General features: G+C 37.8%; 6 protein-coding genes across 7 annotated transcripts; 1 reads left to right on the forward strand and 5 right to left on the reverse strand.

The window, feature by feature from the left end:
• Positions 1-1,237: 1,237 nt before the first annotated feature.
• On the reverse strand, positions 1,238-3,693 carry LOC109162269 (cytochrome P450 82C4-like). The gene is made up of 2 exons (XM_019310991.1): positions 2,723-3,693; positions 1,238-1,984 (listed from the first exon to the last, which is right to left on the reverse strand). The coding sequence occupies exons 1-2, from the start codon at positions 3,656-3,658 to the stop codon at positions 1,364-1,366; spliced, it is 1,557 nt and encodes a 518-aa protein (XP_019166536.1). The 5' UTR covers positions 3,659-3,693; the 3' UTR covers positions 1,238-1,363.
• A 1,132-nt stretch (positions 3,694-4,825) lies between these two features.
• Positions 4,826-7,378, reverse strand: LOC109162309 (putative quinone-oxidoreductase homolog, chloroplastic). Its single transcript, XM_019311041.1, has 4 exons — positions 7,189-7,378; positions 6,350-6,491; positions 5,866-5,957; positions 4,826-5,777 (listed from the first exon to the last, which is right to left on the reverse strand). The coding sequence occupies exons 1-4, from the start codon at positions 7,258-7,260 to the stop codon at positions 5,088-5,090; spliced, it is 996 nt and encodes a 331-aa protein (XP_019166586.1). The 5' UTR covers positions 7,261-7,378; the 3' UTR covers positions 4,826-5,087.
• Positions 7,379-8,569: 1,191 nt separating this feature from the next.
• LOC109162304 (putative quinone-oxidoreductase homolog, chloroplastic) lies at positions 8,570-10,782 on the reverse strand. The gene is made up of 4 exons (XM_019311027.1): positions 10,630-10,782; positions 10,109-10,250; positions 9,568-9,659; positions 8,570-9,403 (listed from the first exon to the last, which is right to left on the reverse strand). The coding sequence occupies exons 1-4, from the start codon at positions 10,699-10,701 to the stop codon at positions 8,714-8,716; spliced, it is 996 nt and encodes a 331-aa protein (XP_019166572.1). The 5' UTR covers positions 10,702-10,782; the 3' UTR covers positions 8,570-8,713.
• A 1,773-nt stretch (positions 10,783-12,555) lies between these two features.
• Positions 12,556-15,409, reverse strand: LOC109162297 (UV-B-induced protein At3g17800, chloroplastic-like). Its single transcript, XM_019311013.1, has 2 exons — positions 14,836-15,409; positions 12,556-13,526 (listed from the first exon to the last, which is right to left on the reverse strand). The coding sequence occupies exons 1-2, from the start codon at positions 15,213-15,215 to the stop codon at positions 12,746-12,748; spliced, it is 1,161 nt and encodes a 386-aa protein (XP_019166558.1). The 5' UTR covers positions 15,216-15,409; the 3' UTR covers positions 12,556-12,745.
• Positions 15,410-18,445: 3,036 nt separating this feature from the next.
• On the forward strand, positions 18,446-18,843 carry LOC109158860 (60S ribosomal protein L23-like). The gene is made up of 2 exons (XM_019306754.1): positions 18,446-18,555; positions 18,597-18,843. The coding sequence occupies exons 1-2, from the start codon at positions 18,446-18,448 to the stop codon at positions 18,841-18,843; spliced, it is 357 nt and encodes a 118-aa protein (XP_019162299.1).
• Positions 18,844-23,125: 4,282 nt separating this feature from the next.
• Positions 23,126-25,027, reverse strand: LOC109162275 (probable glucan endo-1,3-beta-glucosidase A6). 2 transcript variants are annotated; one of them, XM_019311000.1, is made up of 4 exons: positions 24,832-25,027; positions 23,443-24,735; positions 23,301-23,340; positions 23,126-23,266 (listed from the first exon to the last, which is right to left on the reverse strand). In XM_019311000.1, exons 1-3 carry the CDS (start codon positions 24,887-24,889, stop codon positions 23,303-23,305), a joined length of 1,389 nt encoding a protein of 462 aa, XP_019166545.1. In that variant the 5' UTR covers positions 24,890-25,027; the 3' UTR covers positions 23,126-23,266; positions 23,301-23,302. The 2 variants fall into 2 exon arrangements, with proteins under 2 accessions (XP_019166545.1, XP_019166541.1); XM_019310996.1 differs by having other exon boundaries at positions 23,126-23,340; positions 24,832-25,025.
• Positions 25,028-27,732: the final 2,705 nt, after the last annotated feature.

Consider the following 27,732-nt stretch of genomic DNA (forward strand, 5'->3'; position numbering starts at 1 on the left):
TATGTACATCCGAATCAGAAAATTTGTGTGTATTATGTTAAGAGTTGATGTGTATTATGTTAAAAGTTTATGTTTATTATGTATTATGTTAGATTATGTGTATTATCTTTTAAAAAGAGTATGTATATTTTGTTATATAATTATGTACATTCATGTATAACATTATGTGTATTCTAGTATAACATTATGTACATTCTTGAACATCGGAGTTTTTTTTTAAGAAAAAACTACTGCCATTCACTGGGGCGGAAAATTTTTTTAAAAAAAATAATTAAAACGACGTCGTTTTGCATCTGGGCGCATAGTGCAACACGCACCGTGGTGTAGGATATAAATTGCCGGCCTCCCTTGAGCAGGCCTTCCTAAGCTTCCATGCCCATGTTCTTGACCCACAATCTTCCTCCTCAATTGGGCCAACCTATGTATTTTGCCCGCCCATCTTTTTGACAGATTGGAGCCCATTATGCAATAAAAGTGTAAAGCTAAGCATAACTTTAATTTTATGCTTTTCCATGCAACCTATACATATTCCTTCAATGTATTATTCTAAATTTATCTCTCATGTTATTTCAAAGTACACTTATAAAGTTTGTAATTTTATAAAACAATACTATCATCCTTCCAATTGTTATTCTGTGTTTTACTTCCTGCTTACATGACGTGTTCTTATTCATCTAACAAAATAAGTGATTCACATTTTTTATTACTCTCTTCCTCATTTCTCTTCTATCAATAAAATCACGACACATGACAAGAGTTTTACTCTATAGAACTCTGTAAACACTATTTACCTCGAGTTTCATATCCTAAGGTATAACAAGATGTTTGAAGTAATTTCAGAATAACAAATGTATTTCAACTATATATTACTACTTACATCATACGACATTAGTACAACCTTCAACCTTGTAATGACTAATGAGGTTCAAACTTGGGTTCTTGGGGACATTAAACACACCACATATCCATTTTATCCATTTCATAATGGCAGATAAAACCAATAATGGCACCAGTTGCAAGTTGGTTTTTCTAGCTTCTTTCCTCTTTGTTTTTGGGAGGGGGGGAAACATTAAAACAGTACAATATCAGCATCATACAACATCAATTGATCATCTCGTTATCTAAGTTTCTTAAGCTACTTACAATCAACTCAATCAGCTAAGGCAAATCAACCATTTATCAAACACTTCAAAACAATTTATTGGTGAGTCAAACAGTTAAACTTGATCAAATCAGCTAAAATAGAATTATTTTCAATCCTATTAACTGCTAAACTCACCTTATTTTTCCAACAAACAACACTGAATTAAACATTGAACGATTTTGTTTTGTCCAAAGTTCAAACAATGAAACCTTAAAACTCTCAATTGTACGATGCGGCGGGCAGGCGCGGCGTAAGCAGTGCTTTTACCGGTTTGGCCTTGGGCATAGTAACCCCCGGGCCCTCACTCATGTCCACGGGCATGCCCGAAGGCGTGGCGAAATCGAAGCCTTGAAGCAACCTCGCTAATATGAAGTGCGCCATCTTCAACGCATATGCAGATGCCGGACACGATCTTCTCCCAAACCCGAACGTTATCCACCCGAACTGCCGAGCCAGACCGTCCGGGACCGACTCGGTCAAGAACCTCTCGGGCTTAAATTTTTCGGGCTCGGGCCATATCTTAGGATCGCGGTGTAGCTTCCAAATGTTGACGTATAATTGTGTGCCCTTTGGGATGTGGTAACCGGCGACCTCGCAGTCTTGGATTGATTCGCGCGGAAAGCCCAAAGGGACGACGGGGTATAGCCTCATGCATTCTTTGACCACGGCTTGGAGGTATACTAGGTTGTCGGTGTCGGAATCATCCACCCATCTCTCTCTGCCCACTTTGGTGTCTATCTCTTCTTGAATCCTCTTCATTACGTCTTTGTGGTTTAGTAACATCGCCATTATCCATACCATGTTGGACACCGTGGTCTCTGCTGCATCTTGAAGCATCGCCTGTCACAAACAAATGGGATTTCACTTTCATCATCATTAGCTTTCTTTTCTTTCACCAAAAAAAAAAAAAAAACCATTAGCTTTCTTTTGGGTGACGAACCCACATTCACTATTGGATTGTATGCATCAGATAAATTGATCCTATTAGACAAAGAATCACAAAAAACTAAGGTAAACCAGTTCATAGTTAATAGACTCAAATCAAGAAAATTAAATTAAAACTTTATAGTTACCGAGTCAATTGTCCGATCAACTTGGTTGAGTGTGTACCCTTAATCACTACTAAGGGTGTGCATCATTTCATAATTGACAGACAAAATCAAACTTAAAATTTTGTTGTTACCAAAGCATGTTGTTACCAAAGCAACAACCCAATCAACCTAAGTTGCTCATCTCCCATTGGAATTGAACTTCTAAACTATTATAGGCCATGTTTAGTAAATGACCGTTAGTTGATAGCTGTTAGCTGATTGTGTTAATTTAAAGGTGTAACTAGTAGATAACTGATTGTAGAAAAGTATTTGGTAAATTAGTTATTATCTGATAAGTGTTTGATATAATTTCTTTTCTCAAAAACTTAATTGAAGAAAGTTACTTTGACCAGCTTTTTAAATTTTAGCATTTTGAGATTACAAAAAATTAATTAACTAAACATTTATATTAATTTTTTAATCAAGTCAAACAATTAATAGTGTTCAAATAAGTTAAAATTAACTTATAGGCTAATAGTGTACTTACCATTGCAGTTGCTTTTATTATAGTGTCACGAGTGTAATTCTGACCGGCGATGAATTCCTGGTCCACCACCTTCATCATGATGTCGAAGAAGTCAGGATCTTCGCCGGCGGGGAGGTCTCCTCGCCTCACATGTTCGTCGATCCAGCCTTGAAGAACCGCGTCCGTTCCGTCGGAAACTTTCTTCATGGCTCGGATAAGCCCTTCCATGTCCAACCAGTGAAATATCCGGAACGGGAACGCGTCCGCCGAGCTGAACTCTCCGGTGAGCGTCATGACATCCTTAAACGCCTGTCTCAGAACCACCGCATCCTGGTTGTCGGCGCCGTGTTCCACGGAGTAGTTGTACCGCTTCTTCGCCATAATTTTCGACATGATATTTAAGTTCACGTATCCAATCCATTCCTCCATGTCCACCTCCACCTCGCGGTTCTTCGTCACCGAGCCGTAAAGTTGTTTGACCGAGAGGTTCATCTCCGAGATCCAAATGTGTTTCCACTTCTCGAGTTTCGTGGTGGAGAGGAGTTCGACGACGACCATTTTCCGCACCTTGCGCCAAAACGCGCCGGTGGTGAAGGCCAACGCCGCGTTGTTGTAGCCGAGGTATACGCCGGCGCATATGTTTGGGCGGCCGGCGAGGGCCTTGTCGTTGGTGGTGAAGACGTCTTTGACGGCTTCCAAGCTGCTGACGACGAGGATGCGGGGGAGGCCCATCCGGATGATGAAAACCGGCCCGATTTTGTCGGCCATGGTCGCCAAAGCCTTCACCAGATGAGTTTCTTTTTTGAATTGGAAAAGGTGGCCGAGGATCGGTAAACCGCCGGGCGGCTCCGGCGGTGGTTTCTTGGTCTTGTTTTTTTGTTTTCGCAAGGAAAGGTAGAGGAAAGGAAGGATAATTAAAACCCCTGAAATGGCTACAACTCGAATCAGAGCATCCATGGCAGTGTGAATAGATCGAGTTTGCAACTCTGATGTCCACTTAGCAAAGAACGTCTGTATATATACACATTTAGCACATTGAAGCTTCTTCGTTATTTGAATCAATCAGTTATAGACAAATTAAATTCTGGTTCTCAGAACTTTTCATATGTTGGTAGTTTGATTAAGCAATGTCAGTCCATTACAAGGGACATTGGTGATGTTGTTGTCCACCATGTCCGAAAGTCAACGAATCAGGTAGCTTATGTCACTGCTGAAAATTATGGAAATTATGAAATTTCTAACTACCTGAAAGTTATCTTAAATCAGGTAGAAAGCCTTGTCCCGACCATTTTTGGTATCCGGAAAAACCTTTGTTGCTATTTGCGGCCACTTTTTGGTTTCAACTTGATTTAAGATCACTTTCAGGTGGTCGAAAATTCCATAATTTCTAATAATGTATGGTAGCACGGGCGTCTGGAATGACGGAGGTAATATGTCATGTTGCATAGCAATAATCTACAAAAGAACATGGCTGACTAAGGTGAGGAATATAATCACTTTAGGCAACATTATATTATGATTGGTGAGTAGAAAGGAAAGTGATGAATGGCCTCCGTGGAACTGTTACACTTCATTATTGACCTTAAAATATATTATCTTATGTCACCTATTGCAAAGAGATTCGATTCCCGCTCCACAAAAGTGGTCAAACTTAGTTCACTGTTTTTTGTGTGTAACCACGAAGTGTGGATCATAATTCGCCGCATAAAAAAGTGTAAAGCTAAGCATAATTTTAATTTTATGTTTTTCAATGCATATATAATTCTAGAATTTATCTCTCATGTTATTTCAAAGTGCAATTATAAAGTTTGCACTATTTCTCTCGAGTTTCATATCCTAAGATATAACAAGATGTTTGAAGTAATTTCACAGCAACAAATGTATATCAACTATGGTATATTACTACTTACATAGTCACATCATACATTAGTACAACCTTGTAATGAGGTTCCAACTACTTGGTTCTTCAGGACATTAAACACACCACACATCCATTTCATACAAATATATATATATATATATATATATATATATATATATATATATATATATATATATATATATATATATATATATATAGTTGAGTTCAAATGAGGACCACTATATTATAGATGACCATGAAGACTGAAATAGTCGTGTGCCATTAGTCAGTATGTCGTGTGTATGGCCGAATGTAGCCCTATGTCATAATTTGTATGTGGTGTGCATAGATTTGTTAATTAATAGAGTCTGAGTTCGAAACCTAATGTTTACATGTATTCTTGTGTGGCATTGTGTATTAAGTTGTGTGCCTGATACTAATTTATCGTGTGCCTAAAATCAGTCCGCACAGTCCTCTATATATTGTGGTCCTCGTGTGAACTCAACCCTATATATATAATTTGTGTTATGGCTCCACAATTATTTTCCCTGAGGCATGTCCATCAATGCTTCTAGTCCAAGCATCTTCTGCCTTGCTTAGAGGGTGTTTTGAGTCTATAACACTTTTAAGCTTCCCCTCTTTCACCAGTTTAACCAGGGAGTCCAGGTTCTCAGCTTTGGCAGATAAAACCAATGGCACCAGCTGCTTCTTCGAGAAGCTGAGCTTCTTGAGGGCAACCGTTAAGTAGGTGGCGGGGGTGGGAGTGAGATCGATTACCTTCCCGTTGTCGCTGAGATTGGGGTCGAAGGTAGACCAGGGAATCCCCGAGGTGCAGTGGATGACTATGTCGTATTTCTGGCCTAATGAGCTTTGAAGAGCTGCCCCCTCGGGGGTCTTGTAGTCGAGGACCTCGTCTGCGCCTAAGCTCTTCACGAACTCGATGTTGCGTGCCCCGCAGGTGGCCGTGACGTGTGTGTTCCCGAGCTTTGCCAGCTGGACAGCGTAGTGGCCCACGCCACCGGAGGCAGCAGTCACGAGGATGCTCTTCCTAGGACCGCTCCCGTCGAGCTTGACCCCCGCCACTCGGGTTAGTGCCTCGTGAGCTGTAAGGCCAGCGATGGGAAGGGCTGCAGCATCGGCTGCTGATACTTCGGGTGGCCTCGTAGCTGTCAAGCTCTCCTTTGTCACAGCATACTCCGCTAATCCACCTCCATCCTGTTATTGTGATAACATTTATCTTCAATATGCAAAATTGTATCATCCATTTTGTGCCCAATGATTTTTGGAAAGCAATTATACTTACACTAATGCTGTTTGTAGCGACAACTTTGTCACCTACTTTGAAATTCTGAACACCAGAACCAACCTCGACTACCTCTCCCGCCACATCACAAACTGCTCCAATGCGAGCAAGAAAGGATGGAAATATTATAGCAAGATTAAAGTTAAGCTAATGCAAGAAAAGAATACAAAAAGATCTATAAACGGAAAACTAATGACAATAAACAAGAGTTATAAGGCCAGAAGACGAGTCACAACTAGTGCATCAAATCAACTTCGAAACAAGGAAAATGTTAAAAGGACAATTGGTTTCATTTCTAGATGCCAAATGCGAGTGTTATTAGGCCATTAGGGGTTTGTGGGAGGTTGCCCGGGGGATGGGAAATGGCGAGTTATAAACAGATACAAAATCACTAATCATATAAAGATCCAAATAGCCATCGGCTCTAATATGATAGATAAAGAGTACAGACAGAAAGACAAGTACGCAGAACATATATATATACCTGGAATATGAGGAAATTTGCGGGGAAAGATGGGTCTTAAGGAACCGGCTTGAACTTTCCAATCAACCGGATTTATGCTTACCGCTTCCAACTTCACCAAGAGCTCACCTTTCTTGGGAGTAGGTACAGGAACTTCAACATGCTGCAACAAACAAACTCCATCAATTGCAAGCTCACAAAACAATATGAATATGTTTGATGTCATCTACCCATAAACACACAACCCTACCTAATTTTGTGGCATATAAATTTGTTGATCACCGCTCTGAATTAAACTTTTCATGGTCTAATGGACACTACAGCCTATAAATTTAGAAGTACAATAAACTTCCCCCAGCCAAGTTGGTAGGCTGTTGACTTGGTAACCACAAGCTTATAAGTTCAACTCTCAGAGGAAGCGGCCTTCTTGGTTTGAGTCGGTCTGCTATGGCAACCTAAGGTGGTTTATTGGCTGACTAGGGTCACAAGTCGAAATTTACCCGTAGTTTCCCTCGTCTCGGAAGAACACTAAACATGTGCAATTTCCAGCTAAATTCTTTAGCCCTGAGAACAAAAATGGCCTATTGGTATGGGCAATTACACAAATTTGCAGGTTGGTATAGTAGCAGTATTAACTATATATTGTGCCCGCAGTAAATTCTTTCATACACAATTTACACAAACCTTAGATCGATCTCTCTCTCTCTAAATCGCTACTGACCTATAGAATCAAGAATAAAAAGAACAACACATCTTCAAGAATCACAGAAAACCAGAAACCCAAAAGGCCGAAAACTAGGAATTTAAGCAACAACAGTGGAAAGGGCAGAACCAAAAGGAAAAATTTAGTGAAAAAGAACCTTCAAAGCGGCGGCTCCTCCGCCGTAGCCGTCGTACTGCACGGCGTGCATAAGTCTCCCGGCGGCAGCCATACCCGAATTAAAAAGCTCTAATCTTTTTACCAAGTTATGAAGAGTAGATGCAGAATGGAAATCAGCAAAGCCGGAAATGAATCAATATTTTTTGAGCGTTGACGAAAAACACGTTTCTCGCTACTTCCTGCTTAGTCCAATAATCTCAGCTCACTTTCTTCACATATTTCTACCCAAAAATATTATAGTTTAAAAAAATGTTTCTTATTCAAACAGCCAACTCATTTGATTTCAGATTAATCTATTCCATATCTTAGGGTTGCGATGTTGCTTCCACACTTTGACGAAGAAGATGTGGTAACCGCACACCTCGCAGTCTTGGATTGCCCCACTCGTGAGGTACCATGATGAAAGGGGTATAGCCTCGGCCATTCAACTATACATGTCATCAGAGTTGAGACCTTGAAGCACCAGGGGAGAGTCGATTTCCATGTGAATAAAGTCCCAATTTTGAAATTTAACCCAACTTAAAGCTTCACAAATGGTCAAAAAGACTCAAAATAAAAACGACAAAAACTTGTATGTGCTCATTTCATTGATCCTTATCCGTGAAATATGTCAAATTATAGACAATAAGTATTAAATTTTAGTTATAAGTATTATAATAATATTTATCATTAGTAACAATCAATTTTAGTCTAAATAATATCACAATTTTCACATATAAGTATTGTAACATTTATTTTAAATTCAAATTCGTATTAAATTGTCTACAATATGTATTTTGTAAGTATTGTAATTTCAATTATAAGTATTACAATATTTATGACAACTAACAATCATTGATTAAGATTATGTGGTCTAATGGTACCCGGGTTGGACTTCTATTTAAAAGGTTGTAAGTTGTGAGTTCGAGCTTTAGTGGAGGCGTTATTGGTTCTTTGTGTTTTAGTAGGACAGATACTACACTCTAATAGAGGCATAGAGCCACCTCTCCTCGAACCCTGATGGTGAGGTATTGAACTCTTTGGGCTGCATCGACTCTCCTGTATTGAACTCTTTGGGCTGCATCAGATAGAGATTTTTGAAGTATTCCGACAAATTATGCTGTGGAACTGTGTCCACCTTGCAAAGCAGACACGGTTCCAAAACTGTTCATAATTATGAATATATAGTATAAAAATTATGAATATATAATTCTATAATTATGAACATATAACTCTGCAATTATGAATATAGAGATTCAATAATTATGAATATGAAGTTCAAAAATTATGAATATATAGCTTTATAATTATAAATATATAGTTCAGTAATTATAAACATAGAGTTCTATAATTGTGAATATAGAGTTAAATAATTATGAATATGATATGAACAACTATAGCATATTCCTAGTTACATCATACATGATACATTAGCACAACCTTGTAATGGTTCCAAATACATGGTTCTTGAGGACATTAACACACCACACATCCATTTTAAAACATACAACATTATACATATTGTTTTATGGCTCCACAATTATCTTCCCCGTGGCATGCCCCTCAATGCTCCTAGTCCAAGCATCTTCTGCCTTGCTCAGAGGGTGTTTTGAGTCTATAACACTTTTAAGCTTCCCCTCTTTCACTAGTTTAACCAGATAGTCCAGGTTCTCAGCTTTGGCAGATAAAATCATTGGCACCAGCTGCTTCTTTGAGAAGGTGAGCTTCTTGAGGGCGAACGTTAAGAGGGCGGCGGGGGTGGGAGTGAAATCGATTACCTTGCCGTTGTCGCTGAGATTGGGCTCGAAGGTAGACCAGGGAATTCCCGAGGTGCAGTGGATGACAGCGTCGTATTTCTGGCCCGATGAGCTGTGAAGAGCTGTGCCCTCGGGGGTCTTGTAGTCGAGGACCTCGTCTGCGCCTAAGCTCTTCACGAACTCGATGTTGCGTGCCCCACACGTGGCTGTGACGTGTGTGTTCCCCAGCTTTGCCAGCTGGACAGCGTAGTGGCCCACGCCACCGGAGGCAGCAGTCACAAGGATGTTCTTCCTAGGACCGCTCCCGTCGAGCTTGACCCCCGCAATTCGGGTTAGTGCCTCGTGAGCTGTAAGACCAGCAATGGGAAGGGCTGCAGCATCAGCTGCTGATACTTCGGGTGGCCTCGCAGCTGTCAAGCTCTCCTTTGTCACAGCATACTCCGCTAATCCACCTCCATCCTGTTATCGTGATAACAATTATCAGGTTAACGAATGCACAAATGATCTTCAAAATGCCAAATCCTATCATCCATTTTTTGCCAACGATTTTTGGTCAAGTCATTCAAACGAAAAATCTTGTTTGGTCAGAAAATTATGATATTCCCAAATGTAATGATACTCACACGAGTGCTGATTGTAGCAACAACTTTGTCACCGACTTTGAAATTTTGAACACCAGAACCAACCTCCACTACTTCTCCCGCTACATCACTAGCTGCTCCCGTGCAAGAAAGAACAGAAAGATTATAGCAAGATTAAAGTATAAATGGAAAAGTAAACAATAGTTAGGCCAGAAGACTAGTCACAACTAGTGCATCGAATCAACTTCAAAACAAGGAAAATAATTCAAGGACAATTGGGGTTTCATTTCTAGATACCTCATGCGAGTGTTATTAGGCCATTAGGGGTTTAATGGGAGGCTGGTGGCAGTTGCCCGGGGGATGGGAAATGGCGAGTTACTAAGGGAGGTTACGGGACTGTGGTAAATTGGCTTCTCGATCTTCTTTCCTCATTTCTTTTGAGGAGGTGGAAACAGGACAATATCAGCATCATACAACATCAATCGATCATCTCGTTATCTAAGTTCCTTAGGTACTTACAATCACATCTACAAAAACCAGCCCTAATATGACAGATAAAGAGTAGAGACAGAAAGATAGATACCTGGAATATGAGGAAATTTGCGGGGAAAGATGGGTCGAATGGCACCTGTTTGAATTTTCCAATCAATTGGATTTATGCTTACTGCTTCCATCTTCACCAAGAGCTCACCTTTCTTGGGAGTAGGTACAGCAACTTCAACATGCTGCAACAAACAAACTCCATCAATTTCAAGCTCACACAACAACATGAACACCATTGATGTCATCTACCCTATAAACACACAACGCTACTGATCATTTTTTGTGCCATATAAATTTGTTGATTCCCACTCTGAATTAAACATTTCATTGTCTACTGAGCACTACAGCTTATAAACATTTCATTCTCTCTCTCTATTTGGTGAAAAATCAATCGCAAAGTAAAACGAATCTGCTACTGCTGAGTATAAAATCGCTACTGAACTATAGAATCAAGGAATAAAATAACAACACATCTTCACGAATCACAGAAACCTAAAAGGCCGAAAACTAGGTATTTAAGCAACAGCAGTGAAAAAGACAACCAAAAAATAATTGCAGGACCTTCAAAGCTGCGGCTCCTCCGCCGTAGCTGTCGTACTGCACCGCGTGCATAAGCCTCCCGGCGGCAGCCATACTCGAACCGAAAAGCTCTCACCTCTTTAACAAGTAGTTGAAGAATGCAAATCTGCAAAGCCGGACAGTATGAAATGAAATGAATCGATGATATTTTTTCCAGAATTGCAATATCGGAGTGTCGGTACGTACGTACCTGAATTGACGAAAAACACCTTTCTCGCTACAATGTACCAATGCCACCCGAACGTCCACGTTCACTTTCTACCCAAATCAGTCAATTCGAGTCATTAAATTTATTTTGAAGTAATTGGACTAAAATTTATTATCCAATTAACACAATAATTTACTTCCTTATGAACATGTTGCATTATACAACTCCAATATCTCCTAGCCAAACCCATATAATTTGGACAAAGAAAATGATCTTTTGGAGACACATATGAGTACATTGACTATTAAGCTATATATATATATATATATATATATATATATATATATATATATATATATATATATATTAATTTGCTTCAAAATATAATATATTATTTATTTTATAATAATCTAAAGACTTATTTTCATTTTTATTTCAAAACTATTTAGTTAGTTTTATCTATTATTTTTGTTGTCAGTTGTCACATATATTAATTAATTTTAACCAAATATTAAGTAAATAAAAATTATAATACGTTGCATTTTTAATTTAGAGTCAAACCAACTTAACATGTTGATGCTTTTCATAAGAACTTTTATATAGTTTAAATTACAAATGTGACACGTATTTTTTTGTTGTTGTAACAAGTGTTTATAGCGAGCCCCAAAAAAGATTTAAAAAATGATTATCATATTTGAAGGTCGCCAATTCAATGAGTTAATACCCAAAATTGTTCTCGACTATAATGGTTTTTCTCAATTTCGTCCTAAACGACTTTGGTGACCTAATATAGTCCCAGACTTTTGTGTTTTGCTCAATTTAGTCCTCCATTTGTTATTCAGTCAAATTGGTGTTAAATAAATGGACAATTCAATAATATCCATATTGACCTCTCTTTACTTTCAACCTGCGAAGTGAGAAATCTCTCTTTCTTGCATGAATTACACCCAGAGTTACTTTCAGACCCACGAATCAAATTTTATATTCGCATGTTTAGAAGTAATTCTGGAATAATACGTAAAAAAAGATGGATTTCGCACTTCACATGCCTATGAGTAAAGAGATGCCAATATTAAAATTACTGAATTTTTCAACAAATGGACAGAATAATAAATGAGGGACTAAATTGAGCAAAAACACAAAAGTCTGAGATGAAATTGAGTAAAAACACAAAACTTTGGGACTACATTAAGTCACAAAAGTCGTTTAGGACAAAATTGAGAAAAATACTATAGTCGAGGACAATTTTGGGTATTAACTCCCAATTCAATGGATTTTAGAGTATTCCATCTACAAATTAAAAAATCTTTCCTGCAAGCACTTGATTTTTAGTAGATTTATGGGAGTCACGTGAAATGCAAGCACTTGCACTTGATTTTTAGTAGACTTATGGAACATTGAGACCCACCAAATGCTCTAATTTTCATACCCTGGTCACGTGAAGGGCAACCCAACGCCCCAATTAAAGGCGTTGTTCACGTTTTTTGTTAAAGTTTTCAACTTTGTTTTTTTTTTTTTTCTTTCTTCCTCTCTTTCCTCTAATCTTTTCTTTCATAATCACACATTCACACCGGCAAAAACTACAACTATTGACGATACTCTTATATTCGTGAACTATTTACTCCGTGTACACCTACACACAAATCAAGATTTACTCTGCACACCCGCGCAGACCTTCCAAGTAGTTAAAAAAAGAAAAAAAAAAAAAAAAAAAAAAAAAAAAAAAAAAAAAAAAACCTCTCAAGATGAGAACATCCAGGAAATCCAAACACATAGCTGTGAGACTAAACAGAACATCAAACCAAAATTATCTGTTCGATCACTCAATTCCTCCGTGAGGACTCTGTACATTAGCTTCTGGGTTGTGGGTGCCTCACTATACAACATAACACAAACGAAAAACACAAAACTCTATACACAAATGGAGGAGACTACTATGGCAGCCATTGCTTAGTTGGCCTCAAGATCATATATGTTGTTCACATATTCTTCTGTCTCCCACAGGAAAGAACCAAAGGCAATGGCCTCGAGCACTATTCGTTTAAGACTCGCCAACGATGTCAAAATCACCTCATTGCTCTCGAGGAGAAGGCCCGACCTTTCGTCCCCAAACAGCGCACTGCTTTGCCTCTCGATCAGGTTCATGGCCGATTTGGATTTCGGTTTTGCACACATTTGCAGCGTTTCTGGATCAAAACCCATCACGTAAGACTTGAGCGTTTCGTGCTTCTCGCCCTGGACGAATGATATCGGGCCGGTTAGCAACGGCTGCATACCACCGCCCCCCTGGCTGAGGGCGACGTTCTTGGACCCTAAAGGACAGACTTGCGTGGACAAGTGGCTGAGACCGCCGTCGAGGCTCTGTTCGAGATGGTGTCTCAGGGAGGCGGACTTGAGGAAATAGCCGTACAAAATGGAGGCGGCGTAGACCCGGCAGAGATGGAGGCGTTGGACTTGAGTGGGCGCCCAGTTGTCGGTGACTTTGGAATTCGCTCGCCATCCAACCACGGTGGTGAGATGCTCCTTCACCATCTCGAGAGCTTCCAAGCTGTGGATGGACTCGAGCTCCCAGTCCCTCGAAGGGCATATCTCGAGCCTCCCGTTGTAAATGCATTTCGAGAGGCGAGGAACCAAACGAACCCTGATCTCCGAGAACTTGTAGAGTATCGACATGTACATCACATCTTCAACCGCAGCTCCACAGTCCAGAGCTCTCAACTCGGCAATCCTCCTGGAAATTCACCACATTCAACGCTTAGTAAAACCACGAGAAAACCACGTTCTTCATCTCAGTAAACTATCAAGCGCCAAGCAATAAAACAAAACATACATCCTACCATGGCGAACCAGACAGAGGAACCAATCGACCTACATTAACATAATTTCTTGCAAAAAATTCTAGCCGCCTAAACACTTCCTATCTATCTATCGTTTCTAGCTTGCCTCTTATAAAACTCGGGTACTGCATACTCCATTAGCGGATCTCCAAGCAACAACCGAACTCCAACAAGGCGGCTTTACTCGAGAAAACAAAATCGGCCCGAGTATCTCATCATCATCCAAAAGCTCCTAGGAAAACGTGACAAGAAGACGAAGAAACACACAAATACAAGCATGGATTCCCAGGCCAAGCTGTTCCTGAGAGATTGATGCATCATTATATCCATTCCATCCATGCAATCCCCAAGTATTTTTGTGCTTTAATTTTCCTGAGGAGTGCAATGTAGTTAAAGAATGGATAAAATGAGCTTTGCTGCCAAGAGATCAGCCTGAATAATAAGGTCATATCACACACACACATATATATATATATTAACACACAAGGAGAAGAACAAGCAACAATGAAGCCATAGTTAAGAGTCATTCATTCTAAAATTTGCAGTATTTTATATTTGCTCAAGGCAAAATCTCCTATACGATATACACAATATTACACTTTTCCTTATAAGTAACTCTTCAGAATCTAAATATTACATTTTCTCGTAAGTATTACACTTTCCCTAAGTAACTCTTTTACACCTAAATATTTTGCTTCGTTAAAAATATTACATTTTTCCTCAAAATAAGTGAACTCTGATTAAGATTACATTTTCCACCAAAAGTATTACATTTCCATCTTAACCAAACTCATATTACATTTAATGATAAGTATTTACACTGTATTACACTTTCATTAAGTAACTCTTCTAACACTTAAATATTAAACTTCTTTTAAAAATATTACATTTTTTCTGGAATAAAATCATCTCTGATTAGTATTACATTTCTATCTTGATCGATAAGGATCTTTGAACCAGACTCATAGGGCTAAACATCAAATTCATTCTTTTAGACCAGACAGTAAAGCAGAATTATACCTTCCTGCAAGCAATTGAAATCCTGTTCTAGACAACCATGGTGAAGAGTTTCAAAATTCATATGTTTTTTACCGATGCAAAAGCCAAAAAACAAAAGAATGTATAATCTTGAGAGGAAAATCCATGGAAATTTAACGAATCTGTGAGAGAAAGCGAGAAGGGAGAAGGAAAACTCGAAACTACCTGTGGAGGCAAGCTTCATCGGAGGCCAAGCTCAACGTCATCCTCGCCGCGGCTTCATCCCGGTCGTAAGCCAGCTGCTCCAGCTGCTTCTCCACGGCGAGCGGGAAATACTCGCGATCGTTCTGGAACACGGTGCTCAAGAACCTTCCCGACGGCGTGGTCGGCTCCAGCGGCGCGTTCAACCCACTGAACTCACACTGGCTCCTACTCGCCCGACCGCCACTCGCCGCCACAACCAACGCTCTCCGCCACCCGATTCCGGACCCTCCGACCCGCGAATTCGGGAACCCGAATCTGAACGCCGGCGTCGTCGGCGCCAACACGCTCTTCCCCGCAAAAGGCGAAGAATTGAGAAGGGAAGGAGAGAGCCCACAGTCCATTCAACAACCAATAACTGAAATCCACGCAAAAAGAGAAAGAAAAAGATAAGCGCAGTACAAGAGAGAGAGAGAGAGAGATTATAAGGAATCTTGTATGGGGATTGGGAGCTGAGAGTGATAAGGTGGTGATAACCAACGATCAATAACGTTATCAGTCGCAGAAAGAAGAGATAAAAATGGAGTAAAAAAGAAGGAATTTCCGTAGGGGAAACGGTGGGCTGTAGCTATTGGGATTTTGAAGAATCTGTGGATGTGGGGCCGGGGTGACCCATTCATTCATTCAGATTAGATATTAAATATTAAAGATAGATATAAAATATCCATTTGTATTTTTGTGTCGTGTCCTATTGCCTCACAACTACTATTCAACCAATTTTCTAAATATCTTAAAATATTTACTCGTATTAAGTTTATTATACATAAATTAGTTGTTTAAAATTGCATAGTATTGTATATTATACACAACAATATATATAAAAGGGATTATCCCCAACCATGCATTAGTCTACACTTAACTGGTATCGGAACCATTACCTTAGGCGAGTCTGATCCAATCAAGACTAATCCGACTGCGTGTCTCCCCGACCTAAATCCTAGACCGAGGGTGGTGTCAGTGACCGACTGGAGATCAGTGTTGATTGCATTACCTCGATCACTTTAGGTCGGGACCGAGGACTCGACCGAAATACTTAAAGCATCAGCTGAATACAACGATGGTGGATCTTATGACGACAGAAATCTGCGAACACGTGGACGGATCAACCTAGACTGCCCGACTTTGCCCTCTGCTTGTGTTTCACGTGTCGTGCATGTCAAGAGATTGGTAGTTGTTCTCTGACCCTCCTTATAAATACTGAATTAAATGTGATATGGGGGACTTTTTGACAATTTCTAAACATTTACTTTAAGCTCGAAAAACTCTGACCCACTGTCACGTAACCCAAGTTTAAGGACTTAAATCAACAAGTATACTAAGAAAAGGGCAAAGGTGATCAACAATTTTAATGCAAAGAAAAAAAGTGTTGACAAAGTGGTAATTATATCAAACTTAAAGTGTATTTCGCAACATTACCAAGTGTATTTTCTACAAATACATCCATCATAAGTGCACTTTACATATTGTCTAATGCACATATACTTTTTTTTTTTTTTTGAAATATGCCTATAGAATTGCAAATTTTGAGTACATGTATACGTGTTAAAAATGCACTGGGTAGTGCTGCAAAGTGTATATTTGCACATAAATGCAAAATTTTAGCTAATATGTCTCATATCTTTCTAATTTAATATTGAATACAGAAAATAACAAATAAAATATCCTTTCCAAAAAAAACAAATAAAATATATGAAAAAGATAGTCATTAAGTACAATTAGCAATAACTAATTGCAAACATGCTAACAAAATTATACGTTTGTCAAATTTAAATGTTGTAATTGGACTTTTTAAATTCAAAAATCATATTATATCGATTATTTAACTTTTTTTTGAATGCTACTAGCTCTATTACATTGTAGTATCTGTTCATATACTTTCTCAACCTACTGAAACACAAAGAGCCAATAATAACGCCTCCACTAAGGCTCAAACTTACAATCTTCCAAATGGAAGTCCAACCCAGATACCATTAGACCATATCGATTATTTAACTTATTTCAATTGTATTCTAATTATATATAATTCACAAGTGACATTGAAGAAGAAGCCCAACATTATGATTTTATAAAAATCAAATCATGGCTCATGTAACACCTTCAAAGACAACATTAAAAAAAGAGAAAAAAGGTAAGCGTCCGGCCTTCAATGTATAAGGACAGGTGCCTCTCATTAAGTCATTATATATAAATAAATAAATATTAGAATAAGGTTGGTAGGAACCAAATCATCTTATCTTAATCTACTTAATTAACGCCACTCATTTTTATATTGAGCACTAAGTAACGCACTAACGCATGCGTGATCGGCAATTTATATCATGAACCAAGGTCTACATAGCATTATAAATTATAGATTGAAATGACGAGGTACATAATTTATATTCGTAATATAAGACAAAAAAAATTAGAACACAAGACACATACATATGTTATATATTTACTTCTTTTTCATATCTAATTTAGATACATAATTTATGTTCATAAGCACAAAATTTCACAACACAAGACACATAAATTCATAATATAAGACATAATTACTAATTTGTTTCAGGTATAATATTTATACTCTTAAAATACATAATTTTATAACGTAATATACAAAAATTACATTATAAGACACATACATATGCACTAAAGTTCACAGTGCATTATAAACCTTGATTTATGGTATAAGGATTGTGTATGATCATAAAATAACTGTGTTATGGGCCACAACATTTCACTTCAATTCCATGCTTATAAACATCTAAATAACATTATAACAATATATATATATATATATATATATATATATATATATATATATATATAGAGAAAATTTCAGTTTTGGTCCACTGACTATTAGGGTTGTGTTAATTGTAACACTTGACTTTCAAAAATGTTAATTGAGTACCTTGACTATGTAATTTCTATCAATTTTGGTCACGCCGGCCAAATTGCCGGCCAAATCTCACCGGAAAATTTTAATTGGTCAAATAATAAGGGTAGTTTAGTCATTTTACTCCATTTTTCTTTCAGCTTGACGATTTCTTCACCGTTGCTTCATTGCACCGTCCATGGCGGCCTGTGTCGCCATCTGAAGCTTGTGCTTCGCAGCTTCCGAAGGAAAGTTCAGGATTTCTTCTTCGCAGGTACATCAATACTCATCGACGACTTTCTCTCTTTACCAAACTAGCTTTAAAATTTGAATCTCGTGCTTCCAAACTCGCTTTAAAATTCGAATATCATGCTTACAGTGAAGTAAGGTCAAAAATCTGGTTGCAATTAGTTGCTTCAAATTTGAAACATTTGGTATCACTGCCAAAACACATTAGACCTCTATCTCTCAACGGAATTAATACTGGGCCGCAGGGGCAGATTCAGGAAATTGAGAGAAGCTCGGAGAAGAAATCGTCATTTTCTTTCTCCTTCTTTGCTTCTTCTTCCAGAAACGCAGGTACAGTCACGACATCTGCACTTTCGATATTGGATCATTGGAGACATTTTGAGGTTAGCAGACGACATTTTGATGTGATTTTAGGGAGAAAATGTAGTAATTTTTAATCTTTAGTTTTTGGAGAGCAGAGGATTCACGATGTCGAAGCGAGGACGCGGAGGTTCCGCCGGGAACAAGTTCAGGATGTCGCTCGGTCTGCCGGTCGCGGGGACTGTGAACTGCGCCGATAACACTGGAGCGAAGAACTTGTATATCATATCCGTGAAGGGGATCAAGGGCCCCTCAACAGGTTGCCTTCTGCTTGCGTAGAAGACATGATCTCCGTCAACGCAAGCCATGGCGCCGAAAGGATGGCGTTTTTATGTATTTCGAACTGGGTTTCTGGCCGAAAGGATTGCCTCAACAGGTTGCCTTCTGCTGGTGTCATTGTGAATCCTAAGGGTGAAATGAAAGGATCTGCCATTACTGGACCTATTGGGAATGAATGTGCTGACCTTTGGCCTAGGATCGCCAGTGCTGCAAATGCTATCGTTTAGAATCGTTATTTGAACTGGGTTTTGTGTTGGTTTTAAGACTCAGAAACCGGCGACAATGAAATTTCTATTTCTGAAAACGGCTCTTCATGAAGGCGCCGACGGCGAGGAGGGGAACGAGGTCGGAGAAGAGAAGGAAGCCAAAGGAAGTTTGAATAATATGAAATGACGATTTTGCCCTTTTTATTTAATGAGTTAAGATTTTCCGGTCAAAATCGGCCGGCAATTTGGCCGGCATGACCAAAATTGATAGAAATTACATAGTCAAGGTACTCAATTAACATTTTTGAAAGTCAAGTGTTGCAATTAACACAACCCTAATAGTCAGTGGACCAAAACTGAAATTTTCTCTATATATATATATAAAAGTAAAATTCTCCTATTTCATTTTCCTGTCCAAATTAATTAAATATTTTATATTTTATTGGTCAAATCATTACTAAAGCTTATTTCATGAGACTTCTCATTTGAGAGCCCACAGCTATGCCACTCGATCACAAAGCCTTTGACAAAATAATTTTAATACTTACACAAGAACAAAGCTTACTCCGTTCATACTTCTAAATAATAATTGCGAGTTTGTCCCGTCATCTAAAATTATATAAACATATACTCCCTCTGTCCCATTTTATCTGTCATACTTACTATTTATTGGTCAACTCAACTCTTATTTATTGGTCAACTCAACTCTTTCTTCTTTGTTTATTTTCTTTAGTATTTTTTACTTATTTTTAATTATGAATTTTTGTATTTAATAGTACTTTTAATGTGGTTTCTAAATATATAAATTTTGTATACTAATATTAAACTTAATATTATGAAAAATTAGATTAAAGATAACTCCAGTCAAGCCTCGTTAACCGAATCAGACACAAAAAATGCGATAGAGGGAGTATTAGATACGAAGTATGGATACTGATATGTTATGAAACAAAAGAAAAAAAAAATTAAAATTATACAACGCCAGGTTGTAAGATGGTCCTACCGTTCTTAAAAATTGCTAAACGTTGTATTAATCAGTTATTACTTAACATTTGATAAACTTTGTTTTTTTGTGTTTATCAAAGTTGTTGATAACTACTACTCATCTAACCAATGGCACAATGCAGTTGTGGACACCTGGAACATCGAGTGCCCCAATCACAATGCTTATCGTTTTAATATTATCCGACAAAAAGTACAAGTCTACGGCTAAAAAGCAAAACACACAAAAGAGTTGTCGTTTCGAGATAGGAGAACAAGCTAGAATATTCGAACCTTTCTGGTATCTTTCTAATTCTAATGGATAAGGGATTAAGGGGTGTCACAGTAAAGCTTTGCCTTGGACTGACTACTAAAACTCATATTTTTCCCCTTCTTTTCCATCGATTTTACCCGTTGATATACTTAAATGAATGGATCATATTAATTTACATTTTTTACTAAAATATTTAATCATTGATGAACTCTGATAGATAGTTAAGATCAATTCCCACTTTTTTAGAGGAGGATCATGTACTCACAGAGACATATATATAAAGGTACGCTCTCATGCGAACGGCCACCCAAGAGAGAAATAAGAACCATTTACAGCTGTCCACGTGTCCATATAAAAAAAATCAGATGTAATTTTAAAAATTCGATGCAGTGACATTTTTGTAAATAACTCGAACTTTTGTGCAAGTAGCTGGTACACCTTTGTAAGTAAAAAGCGCAAGTAAAATCACTTATAAGTGCACTTATTTTCACTTACAAATGCACGTAATTTTACCTTGTTAACATTCGTGCACCTAGGTGCAACTACTTACAACTAATAACGTAACGCTATGTGCATTTAGTAATGATGCTCAATGTAAATTTTACTTGCATCTGTAATATATTTTACCTGCACTTGTAATACATTTTATTTGCACTGAGGTACCCTATATAGAACCGCTACTTGCACTTGTAATACATTTTACTTACACTTCGATGTTCAATTATTTACGAAAATACTACCATTTTTTTTAAATCAGTATTTTTCATCCGTTAGATCTAGACACGTAACCGATTGTCATGCGTTATGAGTTCTCTCCTGGGCGAACAATTCGCACTTGAACACAGCCCTATATATATATATATATATATATATATATATATATATATATATATATATATATATATATATATATTTGCCTTGGTTTGTGTGACACATTACACATATGGTGTGACTCCTCAAGTATACCTAGAGTCAATCTTGATAAATTCACAACTATATGTTATCTTATATACAGTATTATTAAACACCCTTCAAGAAAGGGGTGTTCAGATTATAAATAACATCATTTTCTATCAATTAATTTATATTCGAACTTCATTCTCTCACAACCATTTAATATACCAAAATGTCAAAATTAGCAGATATTTCTAACTACTAAGATGTGAATTAAAAATAATAAATGCCTCCAAAGTTTAAATTTTATCAATTGATTTCTTATGATCATCCAACATTTGGATGGATTAGCCTGGTTAAAACCATATACTAATACTAAATATAATAAAGACCCAAAATGGTGACAAAAAGATGCATGCAATAGTCAAATTTATTTTCAACTTACAAGGCTATAGAATTTCAAACATGAAGACTAAGCCAAGAGAATAAGATAACAAAAGAGGCATCAAATAAGGACAGTCATTCCCACTATATAATATAATATGTACAATCATAGTTGTCTCCAAATATGAAGTCAAGGTTATCATCAACATTGTAAATGGCAGTGAATTTCAGCAAAATTAACAAAAAATAATACTCCGTAATTTTTAAGCACAAAGCCGCTTTCACTAAAGCTCGATCTTATAACCTCCCATATGAAAGAGTCACTACATTTCATCTAAGCACAAAGAGCTTATACTCTGTAATTAAAAATGCATAATTAAACATGTATTCAAGGCCTAGAACCAATTATTCCATTCATGGCATGATCCATGGCTTCACCTTGGCCCAATCTTAGGAATTAGGAAGTTCTGGCCCAGTTTTTACCGGCAGCTCTATTCATTTGCAATAAAAAAACAAATATGAGAAATGATATGTAGAAATGTCAAAATATGCTAAGTTTATCGGGCCAAGTCACTATCAAAGAACTTATGGTCCAATGGTATCCCATTGCTCCTCTAAATGGGAGGTGATAGGTTTAAGCCTTAGCGGAGATGATGATTAGTAGTTGGGTGTTCCCTTTCTCTTTCTCTTGTAATAAAAAAAATCGGGCCAAGTTACTGAGTCAGGCTTTACATGATCTACTTAGTTGTGTGTGTTATAGATCAAATGCGAATGAGTTCTCAAGTAAAAAATTAGAAGAAATTTTAGCCATCCATAATGGAGATTTTTTCTTTAAAAAAATTAGATGGCATTATGATAATTTTGCGTAAGTTCAAAGCTTAAGATTCATAAGTTCAAAGTTTAAAATGCATAAGTTTAAAAATTAAGGTGCGTAAGTTTATAGGGTTATGTGCCTAAGTTTAAAACTTAAGGTAATTAAATTTAAAGCTTAAGGTGTGTAAATTTATAACTTAAGGTGCGTATGTTTAAAACTTATGGTGCATTAGTTTGACACTTAAGGTTCATTAACACTTTTAAGATGCATAAGTTTCCTTTAGATTGAAGTTATCTACATGGACAACTCAATTGGCACTGATGTAGGAATTGTAGACAAAAAATACAAATTTGAGACGACTTAGCAATCTTAGTATAAGAGTTAAACTTAATATGATGAGGTCTCGGTTAATATTAGGCATTGGTCAACCCAACTCAGAAGCCGGCAAGCCGCTAAGTCACCAACATGAGTCATATAAAGAAATTTCACTTCTATGAATAATAGTAAATCAAAACTCCTCCAATAAAATGAGAAGAGATGTGCACCATCGCATCTAAATCAATGTTGAGAAGTGGCGAAAGCACTTAACTTGCCCGTACTCACACGGCGCGCACACACTGACAGCACCAAAATGTCGCACTCTTTACAGCACTACAACCACGCTCCTCTACACGTTCAGCCCCGCCCAGATAGACGCCGACACTTTAAACAGTATATATAGCCGTTGCCAAAAAGCTACCTGTCGCTTTTAATCTCAACTAAACCCCAAGGGCAAAAGTACAATAGCCAGCCAACTAACCATCTTTCCTAACGTTAAACCTTTTCGCTCCTCATTTTCATGGCCCCATTTTCGACCTACCCAATTTAATATTTTCATCCAACGTTTCAGAACTCAGAATGATTGTCTGCCTGAACCAGTTAGTTTGTGGGGTATAGCGGTTTGTTTAGTCACGAAAAACTCAGAATGATTCATTAATCCAAAGAATTATGCAAAACTAATCATTACAACGTATAACTTCAAGAACAGGATTATGATGGTTTAAGGATAAATGGTGTTAAGGAAAACATTTGTTGCTTTTCTATCAGTTTTCCGGTGTCTTCTGGTCTCGCCGGCGGCGACTACTTCTTCGCCATCAAAGTGTAATACTGGGGTACTTGCATGCTCCATAACCTGCCCAGAAACAAGAACGATTAATAAAATTCAGAAATTTTTTTATTTTAAAAATTATGTAGAAATTAAATGAGATGAAATTGAATCGAATCGGATGCTTACTGGGATCATTGATTGTCTTAACGGCGAGTCCGTTGAAGTAACATGTCCCGCCGAGACTGCGAAACTGTGCCCAGTACGAACTGAAAGCATAGCTCGCATGGCGGATCAATGAGTTCGGGTTGTAACACGCGCCGCCCGGTTGGATCGGGTTGCAGGTCCGATTACCCTGCCCGCAAGCGTACGATAAAGCGTCGGCCACCGCGGTTAGATTCGCCGCCGGAGCCACCACGCACCAAACTTTTCCTTTGTACGGTTGGTTGGTCGTCGGCTTCGGCAGCGGCGGGAATTCGGATTCCGGCGTCTTCCCCGACAGGTCAATCGGGTAAATGTTGGTCCCGTTCGGGTACAACACCCCGAAATGCCGCTCCGTACCCGGACCCGGTTTCTGGTTCTCGTTATACAGAGCGAAAATAAGCGTCGGAATTACCACGCCCGGCCTCGCCGGCGTCCCCACCTTCGAGGTAAACTTCTTCACCACGTTCCGGTTATACGTGGCGGAATTATAAATACTCGCGCCGATTTGATCGACGTCGCCGCCGTTGGGCCAACCCGTTTCCGCGATAAATAAGCGGAGGTCCGGGTACCCGAGTTTTTTCATAGCGAAGATAACGGCGTCAATCATTTGGTCCAGTAAATTAGTATACGTCAGACCCGAACCCGGATCTTTAACGGTGATATTCGTCGGCTCTAACAGCGAGTAATCGAGGTTTATAACGGTCGGCTGCGCCGCCCACGCGAAATACGGGTAAACGTCGAAGAAGAAGAAAGAATTGGTCCGGTCCAGGAACTGTAACAGCGGTTTAAAAACCGAACCGGTGAGGTCGGACCGGAAAGCCCCGCTGGACGGCGGATAAGACGCCTCCAACATATCCATGGCTAACGGCGTCCCCACCTTGATCTTCCTCAGCCCGAATTTCTTAACGGATCGCCGGATTTTCCGCATCGCCGGCACGAGCTGAAACCACGTGGTGTTCGGCGGGTTGCTCAGGATTTCGTTCCCGACGAGGAGGTACCGGATCTTCGTCTCGCCGTAAAACGGGACCACATTGGTCTCCACCCACCGGTCGGCTAAAGCTTGGTCGGAGGAAATGTTGGGGATAATCTCGTTGGGAACCATGACCGACACTTGAACATCGGAGTTCCCGAGAGCTCTGAGGATTTTCGGGTTGGCATCGTAGATCTTGACCCGCTTCGCCTTTAAGCCATGGATGAGCTCTGCAGATCGTGATGGTGTGGGAAGGTTGTTGCCCAGTTGACCGTAGCATATTCCGACCGTAGCTGAGATATCTGCGCCTGAAACCAACCGGAAAAAACAAAAACAACAAGAACGTCAGCTTGATCGAAGCAAAATCTGTTATAAACTGTTATTGGTCGGTTCTTGAAACTTACCGGAAAAAGATGGCAGGGCCAATAGAGGAAAGAGAAAAAGGAGAGAAACTAAACCCATAACTTAATTTTTTGGCAAGAAAAGGAATTATAAATTCCCACCGGACATCAAACAATCAAATACTCCGTGATATATAAATGAATGAACATGTAGAAGTGTATTGCTTTCCCAAAAATAAAATGTAGAGTGTACATATAGGAAGTAGGAAGAGGGTGAGTAGTGGCAGTGTGTCAGTATATGTGGCTGAGGTGGAGGGCACCCGGGTAGGGGGCATCCACGCAAGGACCACCATTGACTTCAAGTCCACTCTTAGTAGCCGTTAAATTGATCGTCTTACTTCATTTACTCAATCACTCATTTTGAAACTTCGCTATAAAATATTTATCAACCACATCGTTATAGCCTCTCATTATCATTATTATTGTAAAGGCAAAATTAAACCAGGAAGGGCAATTTAATTAGTCAACGCTCAACGGATTTTCCAACAGATTCAATAAATTTGTTGAGTATCGTTGACCAACAGTCTACTCAATAGGACTATTGAACCCCGTCACCCATTGAGTAATGTCATTGGACCAACTATACAACAGTACCCCCACTCCCTAAAAAAATAAATTGGGGTTGGGGTGGGGGTGGGGGTGGGGGAATAGAGGATAATAACAATTATCAAATCATGCCATAACAACAGTGTAGAATGGTTCACAAGTTCTCGGGTTAACAGAGGTTCTCATTTGAACATACACACACACACATATACATGGGGTGGGGGGAGGGGGGGGGGGGGGGAGATCAAATAAGAACATGGTATCACCCAAAAGAGGTGTCTACAATTCAGCGGAGGGATTAGTCACTGTGTTCGATGGTGGAAACCCGTGATATATAAAAAAAAATGGTATTCTTGTAAACAGTGAGGATTAATCTCAGTCGTCCATCAAATTCATCAATGAATGAGGGTTTTAGTAAAAAAAATATAGGGTCAATTTTATAATTATTGAAAACTTTTAAGAGCGACATTCATTTTATAATTATTAACATCATGCCATTTGATTTTTCAAGATAAAGAGTGTGAATGTGTTTACACTTTTTACATATACTTGTTCTCACTTGAACAACTTATTTGACAGCTTTTCCTTTTATTAAAAAATGAAAAAGGAAATTTTAAAAATTATATACTTTTATCATATAAATATAGTATTACATTCACTTTTAAACGAATCCATGACATATGAGTATATGACTCATTATTGTTTTAGAAAGTATGTAAAGTTGTCTATTTGTTTATTTTTTTCAACTTTTTTTCTTTATTCCCTTCTTTCTTTCTAACGAATTTATACAAATTTCGTGCTAAAGGTACAACCGTTTCACTTAATTTGTCATATTTTCATTTTCAATCCCTCCTAAATAATATTCATCATTAACTTTTTACTTTCCTCAATTTATGACTTATTTCTTTTTAAAATTTATGTATGTGTTTCAATCTACCTCGTTTCATAATGACAAGTTTGAAAAAAAAAAAATCTTTTTTTTAAGACCATGTCAAATACACTTGCTCAGTATAAAATGCGGCAAAAAGTAATATACTTTTGTTTTTTGGGCTCAAAACTAAAAAATTTTATTTTTTTTAGGTGACAAGAGAAACTCATATCCACTATTTGAGAGTGTCCATATATAACACAAAAGCTATAAATTACACTAAGAACACCATGAGTGACGAAGTCAACTAAGAGAGGGTTAGCAATAATAAAACTTTTGACTACAAAAATTATGTTTTATCCACTCGACCACCGCTTTAAGAGCTATGAAATTTCTTTTAAAATATAGGGTTGCTAACTTGTTATGAGTAGTAGTTTCCCAAAAGGTTGAAACATCTCATAGCTTAATATTTTTTTATTTGCCTTTTGGTAAAGAAAAGGTGAAAAGGGAAAAAGAAAAAGGGTTTGTTGTAACCATAGGGGAATCCGATCCTCGAGATGGTGAGGAGTTGAAAACCCTTGCAAAAACATATTTGTAATGTTTTTTTTTTAAACCTTAATTTTAATGAAAAGATGTGTTATGTCCTTTTAGTTAAAGTTAATTTGTTTAATAAAATACATTGGATTGATGAGGGTGTGGTGGGTCTGATGGCTTTTTGGTTTTGAGTGTGATATTTGTAGAAAGTTGCAAAAGTGGAGAGAATTTGTGATCCTAAAGCAACACAAGTCACACAACTTGCAAGGGAAATGTTAAGTTGTCAATTGGGCATTTTGTAATGGAAAATGATATATGAATTTTTATTTTTTATAGAGTAAAAATGTTGTCACGTGTTATGATTTTATTGATAAAAAGAAAGAGAGTAATAAAAATTGTGTCATTTTTTTAATGGATTAATAAGAACATGCAATTTAAGCGAGGTAAAAAAAAAAAAAAATGAGACTATGTATAGTATTACACTTTAAATAATGGGGTTGGAGTGATTAAATGTATTGTTCGTTACATTTACATAGAAATATATTTTTGTGATGATTAAATATATGATTCATAGAAAATATTTTTCATCAACGTGTTTGATAAATTAGTCGACGATTTGAGCATATTGTTTTTTGCTAATTCAATTTTGATAGAGATTCATTTAATGTTGCATTTTATCCAATTAGTTAAATGTTAATGTTGCATTGATAATTTTGCGGCATATAATTTTTTTTTTCTATTTCCCTCGCTTTCTAGAAATATTATGTTTTATTATATGAGACACTTGAAATAATTTATCGTGAATGATTGTTTGTTCACCTAAAAAGTCAATTGATTTGACAAACAACTAAATAAAAATCATTTTACACAAAGAGAACTTTTGAGGTTTTTTCATAAGTAAAAATTGAGATAAGTTTTGGACTATTGGGATTTTTTTTTTTTTTTTTTGCAAATGT

Source organism: Ipomoea nil, unplaced genomic scaffold, assembly GCF_001879475.1.
Source record: "Ipomoea nil cultivar Tokyo-kokei standard unplaced genomic scaffold, Asagao_1.1 scaffold0302, whole genome shotgun sequence".
Classification (NCBI taxonomy): Eukaryota; Viridiplantae; Streptophyta; class Magnoliopsida; order Solanales; family Convolvulaceae; genus Ipomoea; species Ipomoea nil.

Excerpts from the sequence above, each read along its gene's own strand:
- LOC109162269 (XM_019310991.1), bottom strand. The coding sequence starts at position 3,658 with ATGGATGCTCTGATTCGAGTTGTAGCCATTTCAGGGGTTTTAATTATC. Across the intron at positions 1,985-2,722 it reads TAATAAAAGCAACTGCAATG|GCGATGCTTCAAGATGCAGC; the intron begins GTAAGTACACTA and ends TGTTTGTGACAG.
- LOC109162309 (XM_019311041.1), bottom strand. The coding sequence starts at position 7,260 with ATGGCTGCCGCCGGGAGACTTATGCACGCCGTGCAGTACGACGGCTAC. Across the intron at positions 5,958-6,349 it reads CAAATTTCCTCATATTCCAG|TTTGTGATGTGGCGGGAGAG; the intron begins GTATATATATAT and ends GCATTGGAGCAG. Across the intron at positions 5,778-5,865 it reads TCGCTACAAACAGCATTAGT|GATGGAGGTGGATTAGCGGA; the intron begins GTAAGTATAATT and ends TCACAATAACAG.
- LOC109162304 (XM_019311027.1), bottom strand. The coding sequence starts at position 10,701 with ATGGCTGCCGCCGGGAGGCTTATGCACGCGGTGCAGTACGACAGCTAC. Across the intron at positions 9,660-10,108 it reads CAAATTTCCTCATATTCCAG|CTAGTGATGTAGCGGGAGAA; the intron begins GTATCTATCTTT and ends GCACGGGAGCAG. Across the intron at positions 9,404-9,567 it reads TTGCTACAATCAGCACTCGT|GATGGAGGTGGATTAGCGGA; the intron begins GTGAGTATCATT and ends TCACGATAACAG.
- LOC109162297 (XM_019311013.1), bottom strand. The coding sequence starts at position 15,215 with ATGGACTGTGGGCTCTCTCCTTCCCTTCTCAATTCTTCGCCTTTTGCG. Across the intron at positions 13,527-14,835 it reads GATGAAGCTTGCCTCCACAG|GAGGATTGCCGAGTTGAGAG; the intron begins GTAGTTTCGAGT and ends GTGAATTTCCAG.
- LOC109158860 (XM_019306754.1), top strand. The coding sequence starts at position 18,446 with ATGTCGAAGCGAGGACGCGGAGGTTCCGCCGGGAACAAGTTCAGGATG. Across the intron at positions 18,556-18,596 it reads AACACTGGAGCGAAGAACTT|GTTGCCTTCTGCTTGCGTAG; the intron begins GTATATCATATC and ends GCCCCTCAACAG.
- LOC109162275 (XM_019311000.1), bottom strand. The coding sequence starts at position 24,889 with ATGGGTTTAGTTTCTCTCCTTTTTCTCTTTCCTCTATTGGCCCTGCCA. Across the intron at positions 24,736-24,831 it reads GGCCCTGCCATCTTTTTCCG|GCGCAGATATCTCAGCTACG; the intron begins GTAAGTTTCAAG and ends GGTTGGTTTCAG. Across the intron at positions 23,341-23,442 it reads TAAGACAATCAATGATCCCA|GTTATGGAGCATGCAAGTAC; the intron begins GTAAGCATCCGA and ends GTTTCTGGGCAG.